The sequence below is a fragment of the Cebus imitator genome, unplaced genomic scaffold (genome assembly GCF_001604975.1).
Source record: "Cebus imitator isolate Cc_AM_T3 unplaced genomic scaffold, Cebus_imitator-1.0 Scaffold309, whole genome shotgun sequence".
Lineage (NCBI taxonomy): Eukaryota > Metazoa > Chordata > Mammalia > Primates > Cebidae > Cebus > Cebus imitator.
In genome coordinates, this window is record NW_016107624.1 from 948710 (window position 1) to 959166 (window position 10457).

At 39.5% G+C, this 10457-nt stretch overlaps 1 protein-coding gene across 1 annotated transcript in view; it reads right to left on the bottom strand.

Moving 5' to 3' along the window:
* PSMD5 (proteasome 26S subunit, non-ATPase 5) overlaps positions 1-10457 on the bottom strand; it is a 26449-nt gene that overhangs the window by 9037 nt on the left and 6955 nt on the right. Inside the window, exons 2-7 of the mRNA XM_017503297.2 lie at positions 8698-8842; positions 7211-7324; positions 6698-6826; positions 4342-4451; positions 2279-2421; positions 194-385 (exon numbers count right to left, since the gene is read on the bottom strand). Coding sequence (XP_017358786.1) covers positions 194-385; positions 2279-2421; positions 4342-4451; positions 6698-6826; positions 7211-7324; positions 8698-8842 — 833 coding nt within the window. The remainder of the gene's footprint in view (positions 1-193; positions 386-2278; positions 2422-4341; positions 4452-6697; positions 6827-7210; positions 7325-8697; positions 8843-10457) is intronic.

Sequence of the window (10457 nt, forward strand, 5' to 3'; positions counted from 1 at the left end):
AAAAAAAAAAAAAAGGGGGGGGGTTTCAGTAGTAATTATTAGACTTTCAGACATGAGTCCAAGGTCATGGTTAACAAGACTGCAACCCATAAAATAGTTTCTACAACGTAGTTAACCCACCAGCAAATGAACTTACATATTGAACCCTTGTCAAAAATTAAGATAACCCTGAACACAGCCAAGTCATACCAACCTGTTTTCTGTAAAACCTGTTTTCCTTCAACATTGGATCCCAAGATTCCAACTGTGTCTACAGCTACACCAATCATAGTGGGGTCCTGACTTTCTATCATTTCAAAGACTTTTTCCATAAAGACAGGATAACGCTCACAGGTCTGTTGAGGACTATCCATGACAGCCAGGTTTCCAAAAAACTTCACGAATCCTAAAGAGATTTACAAAAATATATTTTAATAGGGTAGCAAGACAGCATGAATTGTGGGCCCTATGACTTCATAGGAACAGAAATGAACTGCAGGCCAGAAAGTGGAGAAAGGTTAGAGTAGTGTGTCACCTGGAAATCAGAGAGACCATTAGGAGATTCTGAAGGACCTGTGATGTGTGATCCTGAGAGAGTCAATGGAGCTGGGACCAGCTATTGAAGTACTGTCATATGCAAGACGGAGAACAAAGAACAAGGATCAGTAGATACAAATTACAGGAAGGCAAGTTTAGAGTCATCACCAGGAAGAAATTTTTAAATGGATATGTTCATTAATAAAATAAGCTAGGTTACCTAAGGAAGACATACATAGCTAATTTCTAAAAGTGTTCAAGAAGGACTAATCAACCATGTCCCAGAATAAAATGGCAAGAGTAGATCCTACCATAGATATGGATTCCCACTCAGAGGCATGATTACTCTGTGAAACAAACTGTAAATGTCATTACTAGTATTTTCATTTATGTTTTTGTTGATCTTCAAAAGAAAAATATCCTAACGTTCTAAATAGCACTGATGTTTCCAGAAAACCAAAGTCAACAATACACAGCTCCCAGAGCAATGGACTCCCCATCATTAAGAGGCTATATATAGGTATCTTCTTTTTTAAAAAATTAACTTTTAACTGGCAAACTAAGGTCATATATCTTTATTATAAACAATGTATTCTGAAATATGTATATTTTTAAAACTGATTTTTCTGCTTTCGTGAAAAATGTCATTAAATTTGGTAATTTTGTAGCGAATGCACTGAATCTATACGGTACTTTGGGTAGCACGGACATTTTAATATGAATATAGGATATCTTTCCATTTATTTGAATCTTCTTCAATTTCTTTCATCAGTTGTTTTTTTTTTATTTATTTATTGCATTTTAGGTTTTGGGGTACACATGAAGAACATGTAAGATTGTTGCATAGGTACATACATGGCAGTGTGGTTTGCTGCCTTCCTCCCATCACCTATATCTGGCATTTCTCCCCATGTTATCCCTCCCTACTCCCCACCCACCGCTGTCCCTCCCTTATTTCCCCCCCACTGATCCCAGTGTGTGATGCTTCCCTCCCTGTGTCCACATGTTCTCATTATCATGTTTTTATGATAGATCTTTAAATTTATTCATAAATATTTAATTTTTTTGAATGCTATTGTACATGGGAATGTATCTTTGATTGCTTTTTCAGAGTTCACTGTTAGTGTGTAGAAATGCTGATTTTTATGCACTGATTTTATATCTTGTAGCTTTATTGAATTTATTCATTCAACAGCTTTTTGTGGAATCTTTATTCTATGTATTAATATAAAATTATGTCAGACATTTTTATTTCTCTTTCCCTCTCTCTCTCTCTTCCCGGGCTCAGCTCACTGGAACCTCCATTTCCTGGGTTCCTGGGATTCTCCTGCCTCAGCCTACTGAGTAGCTGGGATTACAGGCACACACCACCACTTCGGACTACTTTTTGTACTTTTAGTAGAGACGGGGTTTCACCATGTTGGCCAGGATGGTCTCAAAATCCACTCCGCTGCCCAGGTTCAAGCCATTCTCCTGCCTCAGCCTCCCAAGTAGCTGGGATTACAGGTGCCTGCCACCACACCAGCTAATTTTTGTATTTTTAGTAGAAACGGATTTTCGCCATATTGGCCAGGCTGATCTCCAACTCCTGACCTCGTGATCCGCCCACCTTGGCCTCCCAAAGTGCTGGGATTACTATGTAAGCCACCACGCCTGGCATAAGCCAGGATGGTCTTGATCTCCTGACCTCGTGATCCACCCACCTCAGCCTCCCACAAATAAAACATGCACCATCATTTCCATAGGTATCCGTGTTTCTTACCTGGCAAATAGAAGCTAGAGAAAGGGTCTGAATCTGCCCCGACAATTATATTAGAAATTTGGTCAATTACTCCTTCTTGAGCAAGGTACTGTCGTCCATGATGAGTATATGCCAGTGACGTCACCATTTCTATACAGGTGGCTCTAAAATGTCAGAAGGGCAAAAACAAGGAGAGTTTGCACATGATTTGCATAGTTTATAAACTGTTATCATATACATTATCTTATTTAATTCTTCCCACCACATTTGAAAGGTCAATGGTCTTGGCTCCTCTTTTTAGATGAGGCACTAAGACCTAGAAAGTTGCAGTGACTTATCTGGAATCACATTGTTATTACAGGCAGAGTTTAGATCTAAATCTTGACCTTCTGATTTGAAGTCCACTACTGTTTCCACTATAACCTGGCTGCTTCCTAAAATATTTTTAAAAATTTTATTCTGAAGTATCAAACATACACAAAAGTAATGAGAATAATACAATAAGCCCCTATATACCCATAACCTGATTTTATGGTTATGAAGATTTTGCTTTACTTATTTCATTTTTTTCCCTATTTTCTGTTGAACTATTTTAAAGCAAATCCTAGTCACCCTGCCATTTATCCCTGCATACTTCAGTATGCATCTCTACAAAACACAAGTGTTTCCTCACACAATTATAATGCCATTGCCACATATTAAGAAATTAATAATAATTCTTTGGTATTATCTCATATCCAACCATGATCAAAGAAAATAATAAGATTTATTTTTACAGTTTATAGTTGACCCTAAAGTGTTTTGACTAACCATTTACAGGGTTTTTTTTTCTGTATCATGAAATTTGATACAATGCTAAAAAATAATTAACAAAAATAATTGTCTCATTAGGTTGAGACACTCAAATGCACTGAAGCAGTGTAACTAGTGACTGATTTACTCATATAGGTTTAACAAATTCAGCCATGTTTAAAGAACACAGGATGATCAAAAAATCATTTAAGGTAAGAAAAATCAAAACTTATATATGCAAAGATAACTATAATGCTATCATAACAGCAAAATACTTGAAGCAAATCAACTGTTTAATAATGAGGTGGTATTAGTAAAATGTGGAATATCAACAAAGAACATTTGAAAGACATTAAAAAGGATTTGGGAAGTAGGGGGAATGGGGCTGAAGAGACTGGAAATAACATTTCTTGGAGAACCTACGTCAGCCATTGTACTGCTTCCTATGGTCAATTAGCTTAATACTTACAGTATCTTTTTTACAGAGTTATTGTTCTATCTGAGAGATGAGGAAACTAACTGAGGTGTAGAAAGCTTATAATAATCTGTCCAAGGCCAAACAGCTAATAAATAGTAGAAAGGCATGCAAGCCAAGTCTTCCTCATTTCGAAAAGCTCATATTCTATTTTTTTTTTTTTTGAGACGAAGTCTTGCTCTATTGCCAGGCTGGAGTGCAGTAGCACGATCTTGGCTCACCACAACCTCCACCTCCTGAGTTCAAGCCATTCTCCTGCCTCAGCCTCCCAAGTAGCTGGGACTACAGGAGTGTGCCACTGTGCCCGGCTAATTTTTGTATTTTTAGTAGAGACGGGGTTTCACCATGTTAGCCAGGCTGGTTTCAAACTCCTGACCTCATGATTTGCCCACCTCAGCCTCCCAAAGTACTGGGATTACAGGCGTGAGCCACCGTGCCTGGCCTAGCCCATATTCTTTCTATCATGCCATGGTACTGCTATTTAACAATGCCAAAAAAATGCATATGATGAAATATTAGTAATACAAAATGGCAGTTACCATGCAATTACAACTTTTTAAGAGCACACAGACTTAGGGACAGGGAACACAGTCACTTGAAAGTTGCTGAATTGTCATGTGAGGCTTTGCCAAGTTCCAGTATGTTGTCACGACGTAACTTGAGCAATTTTCTAAAGGTCCCTCCTGCAGGACACACATCAGTCATGAGATTGCAACCTGGGCAAAGTCTTTAATAGAGAAAATCACAGACATCCCAAGGTTGTTTCCCGGCCCTTCAAAAGAGGACATTTCACTTTAAGAACTCTCAGTCAACACACCTGACCAACACATCCTCACCAGTCAGCTCTCTCAGGAGCTGGGTTACCAATCCACTTGTGGTACAGTAGTTTAAAGATTCTGGTGACACAGAAGAAATCTCTACAATTAGCTGAAATAAAAACAGAAAAAGAAAAAGGTCAAAACAGCCATAGGCCTGATAGATCTCATTTTCAGTTAAATGCAGGACTAAGTACTTTCTATAAATGAGTTTTTAAAAATCAATTATTTGTCTCTGTCTCTTTAAGTAGGAAAACTTCAGTGAACACATAAGACATTACTTTGGCACAGATTTTTTTTTTTTTTTTGAGACAGAGTCTCGCTCTGTCACCCAGATTGAAGTACAGTGGCGTGATCTCAGCTCACTGCAACCTCCGCCTCCCAGGTTCAAGCAATCCTTGTGCTGTAGCCTCCTGAGTAGCTGAGATTACAGGCGCACACCACCTGGCTAATTTTTTGTATTTTTTAGTAGCGATGGGGTTTTACCATGCTGGTCTTGAACTCCTGGCCTCAAGTCATCTGCCTGCCTTGGCCTCCCAAAGTGCTGAGATTACAGGCATGAGCCATCATGCCCGGCCTCTGTGGCACAAGAAATGTTCCATTATATCTGGATGTATCAGCACTTTCCCACCCAAGCAAACATCAATCAGGGTATAAAAGCCTGAATCAGTAACAACAAATGGATTATAAAACCATTCACTCATTCAGGCATTCTGTCAGTCAGTCATTCTCTTACTCATTCAACAAGTATATCCTGAGGTCTTACTGAGAGACACAGGAAGACGCTGAAGGGTTTTAAGCAGAGAAATGACACAATTAGATTTGGACTTTTAGAAGACCATTCTGACTGCATGTGAAGACAGACTAGGGATGACAAAAATGGATGAGTGGAGTACCGTTTGGATGCAACTATAGTAGCCCAGGTGAGTGATACCAGTACATTAGTCTAGGGTGGTATAAACTGTACTACTGAAGAGAAATGCATGGGTTTAAATAAAATCGACACAATATGATGACTGAATGGATATGTGGCAGGGAAAACAGGCCTCAGAATGAGCCAAGGTCTAATATTCAATTAAGTAGACTGTGAGACAGGGCCAGTTTGTTGCTCTTGTTTTTAATTAGGGGGATGGGGTGGATAAGGAAGATCAGGAATTTGATTTCTGCATGAGTTTGAAGGGCCTAGAATATGCCCAAGTGGCCAAGAGTGAGGAAGCAGTTGAGTATGAACATTTGAGCTCAGAAGAAAGGTGTCAGTTGGAACTTTACAGTTGAGAGCCATCATCAGAGATGGGAAGTGAAATCATAAGTGAATTACAATCATCTAGGAATGAATATGAAGTACAGTGAAAGCGGGGCTTGGAACTGTTTTCATGAACTCCCAACAATTAAAGATTCAATTGAGGATAATGAGCCAGGAGACTGAGAAGAAACTGAGAGGGAGAAGGAAAAGCAGCATAGTATGGTATAACATGCAAAGTAAGTGTTCTGAAGAGGGAATTAGACTATAGAGGATTCCATTGCAAATATGTACCCTATTAAGTATGTGGCCTTGGATCCATTGCTCCATCAATATGAGGTTAATGATAAGAACATACAAAGTTTACTGTAAGAATTAAAGATAATGTATGTGAGTATTTTAGCACAGTGCTTAGCACAAAGCTGGTACAAATAAGGGCCATTTCTTCTAACTACTACAAATTTTTTCAAGTCTGTTTTTAACATATTCTCTATCATAGTACTTATACTGCACTCTAAATATCTCTCTCTCTCTCTCTATATATATATAGATAGATATATACATATAAATATATATATAGCAGAGGTGGCAGTGAGCTGAGATCACACCACTGTACTTCAACCTGGGTGACAGAGTAAGACTCTGTCTCAAAATATTTATCTTTCTAAATATATGTATATATATTTAGAAAGGGTCTTGCTCTGTTGCCCAGGCTGGAGTACAGTGGCACAACCAAGGCTTGCTCATTGCTGTGTCAACTTTCTGGGCTCAGTTAATCATCCCACTTCAACCTCCCAGGTAGCTGGGATGACAGGCACACAACACCATGCACAGCTAATGTTTTAATTCTCTGTAGAGATGGGGTCTCGTAATGTTGTCCAGGCTGTTCTGAAACTCCTGGCCTCATGGGATCCTCCTGCCTTTGCCTTCCAAAGTGCTGGGCTGTAAGTATTTTTTGTGACTGTCTTTCATACTAGCCTGGAAATGCATCTCTATATTCCCAGCACCTACTATATGGCCAAACACAGATTATATACTCAATGAGCCATCTTGCTTCCCAGTGTAAGCCAAATTGCATTCTGCTTTGTAAGCATGAGAAAGTATGCTTTTAGTCTTACCTCATACACCCTGTATCGAACAATGTCATTTGTTTTCATTACACTTTTCAAATCATCCAGCAGATTGCTTTCAAATAAAGCCTCGAGTCCAGCTTGGGTTAGTGATATTCTTGACAAGGATTTGATGGCCTTATAAGGAAAGAAAATATCTCTTATGTCCCCAAAATACAAAATATTATTATCTACTTCATAAGACTGATATGAAAATTAGTGCATGGAATGCACCTTACCCAATGAGCATTCACTATGTTTTAGCTATTATTTATAATTGGAAAAGACACATGGTATTCCCCATAGAATTATGATGGATACTGTAGATATGTCTATCCTAGAAAATGAAAGGGGTTTACTGGTATTTACTTGACAACCATTTATTTTATACAATCCATATGAGGTTGCAAATTCAATTACACAAATCATTCTACCTTTACCTCTCAATTCAGAAGGCCTTTCTTTATCTTTTAGGACACTAATATCTCTGCACATTTAAGTCAATGATTCTAGTAGACTCACCGCTTTTGCTACAGATAGATTCTCTCCACCAATGCAATAAACAATTTGTTTTAGTAATTCAGCATTGTTTAGAATCTCAGTAACAGCATCACAATTTTCAACAATTCTTCCAACCTGAAAGAAAAACAATCAGAAACACTCTTCTAAAGTAGGGCAACATATGGTAAACACACAATGGTCCAATTTCATTAGTGTGCAGTTATGAGTTAGTGGTCACAGCTCTATGTCAAGTCAGAAAAAATCAAAATGACCTAAATTCATTGGCACACATATGGTATAGTCACATCTGTGAAAGGAAAAAATAAAGTAGCTAAAGAGGTAAGATAGCTCAGTAGATGAAAACAATATAAACCCAGCTCTATTTTTTAGCTACATTGACCTTGCACAAATTATAGCCTCATTTCTTATCCGTAAAATGGGAACACAATATTTAATTCTAGCATAGTAACAAAGATTAAATGAGACTGAATAGGCAAAGCCCTTGCTTCAGTATCTGGCATATAAAGGGCCAGTGAATAAACTGATATCATCCCCCACCACTTTTTCTTTTTTTGAGACAGAGTCTCGCTCTGTTGCCCAAGCTGGAGTGCAGAGGTGAGATCTTGGCTCACTACAACCTCCATCTCCTGGGTTCAAGTGATTCTTCCATCTCAGCTTCCTGAGTATCTGGGATTACAAGCACCCGCCATCATGCCCGGCTAATTTCTGTATTTGTGTAGAGACGGGGTTTCACCATGTTGGCCAGGTTGGTCTCGAACTCCTGACCTCAGGTGATCTGCCTGCCTCGGCCTCCCAAAGTGCTGGGATTACAGGCATGAGCCACCATGCCTGGCCCCCTTTTTTGCTGAATAAACACAGAAAAGGAAAAACAGTAGTTCAGTATCTACTGAATAACTGTTTAGCTCCTACCATTTCAACAAGATAATCCTTAGCATCAGTTCTTCACTCAAACAGTAGGATGCTTTTGTTACCAGGATGATAAGAGTTACTGTCTTAATTGTTGGTTTAGCGACATTTACAATAGCATTTGGTTCATCCAGTGTAACAGAATCTAACATGGCACAGGGCTATTTGAACACACAGGAATCTTTTTTCTTTAGACTAGGAGTTCCTTGAAGGAAAGTAATAGGTTTTGTTTATCTTGGTAACTCTAACAGCATATGGCACCATGCCTGGCATGTAAAAGTAACTCAGTCAGTATCTGATTAATGAATGATTCAGACGATATTTAATGGACTTCTTTCTTTAGCTTCTATCTCCCAGGTTATAGTTAGCTATGCACATTGGAATAGACCACACATTTCCTGCGGGGAGAAAAGAAGCAGAGAAGAGGAGAAAAGGGGGAGAGAAGAGGGAGGGGAGGGAGAGAGAGAGAGAGAGATACTGTGCTTTCTTGAGAGATACTGTGCTTTCTTTACCTTTCTGTCCCAGTACAGAATCTGGCCCGGAGCAGGTGGTCAATGTCAGTTCCTAGTAAAATTTCATACCTGGGAAAGAGTGAGGATTTTTACAGAATCATCAGAGTGAATTAGTCCCCTCTGCAGGTCAACCCTGAGGTTCCGGGCCACGTGAACTGGTTCCATAGCTTGGAGCAATCTCTCCAGAATGGATACACACAAAGTAGTCTTTTCCCTGAAGGAGACATCATAGATCTTATTAGTTCACGTCCTGCCAAATAGGAAGTAACAACCTAATAATATCTGAAGGTTGGGTCAGCATCTCCTCCACACAGACTTCTTTTTGAAACAGCAGCTTTTGCTCACCTATTAAACATTTGCTAAGTACCTATTATGCACATTGCCTGTGCTGGGGCTACAAAGAAGAATAAGATATATTCTCTAGTCTTTTTTTTTTTTTCCTTGGGACGGAGTCTCGCTTTGTCACTCCGGCTGGAATGCAGTGGTGTGATCTCAGCTCACTGCAACTTCTGCCTCCTGGGTTCAAGCAGTTCTCCTGCCTCAGCCGCCTGAGTAGCTGAGCCTACAGGCGACTGCCACCACACCCGGCTAATTTTTTGTATTTTCAGTAGAGACGTGGTTTCACTGTGTTAGCCAGGATGGTCTCAAACTCCTGACCTTCTGATCCGCTCACCTTGGCCTCCCAAAGTGTTGGGATTACAGGTATGAGCCACTGTGCCTGGCCCGATATATTCTCTAGTCTTAAGGAGCTCAATCCAATGAAAGATAAAGAAAAACAAAAAAGGCAACTATAATCCAAATAAATGCTATAGGCTAAGGCCAGAAACTATAGGAGCTTAAAAAAGAACAGAGGGTACAGGGAAGCCTTCCTAGAAGGGTAACATCTAAACTAAATTTTAAGAAAAAGTAGGAGTTATCTAGAAGAAACGTGTTTCATGTAGAGGGAATAGCAATAGCAGTGCATGAAAAGGCAGAGAGGAATGAGACAGTGTTATACTTTCAAGGAATAAGTAGCTTGGTATGATTGGGGTCAGAATGGGAGACAGGTGGTAAGAAGGTGAAAGGGTAAGGTTAAGGACAAAAACTGAAACTGAAAAGATGCACAGAAGCCAGATTCTAACCGGTATTTTATATCATGATTGGAATTTAGACTTTTTCCAGAAAATCAATGGCAAGCCACAAAGTGGTCTTAAATAAAGAAGTAAAATGATGAGATCTGACTTCTAGAAATCACTCTGCATCAGTGTTAGGGAAGAAAATTTCAATTACAAGGCAGTTAATGGTGAGAGGTGATGATGGAGTAAATCAGGGGAGCAGCAGTGGGGATAGAGAGAAGAGGGAAGTACTATGAAAAAGAACCTGGTGACTACCACTGGTAGATACAGAAGATGTTTTAAGAACAATTTTCTTGTCTCTTAATAGACACTACAAATAAATGGGCTAATATATTGTTAATAGTAGCATACAATTCAACTGGTACAACATTTCGGGAAGGTAACTATGTAATACAAATGAAAAGCCTTAAAAATGAACATACCTCACCAGGCGCGGTGGCTCAATCCTGTAATCCCGGCACTTTGGGGGACCAAGGTGGATGGATCACAAGGTCAGCAGATCGAGACCACCCTGGCCAACCTGGTGAAACCCCATCTCTACTAAAAATACAAAAAAATTAGCTGGGCGTGGTGGCGCATGTCTATAGTCCCAGCTACTAGGAAGGCTGAGGCAGGAGAACTGCTTGAGCCTAGGAGGTGGAGACTGCAGTGAGCCGAGATCGTGCCACTGCACTACAGCCTGGGCGACAGTGCAAGACTCTGTCTCAAAAAAAA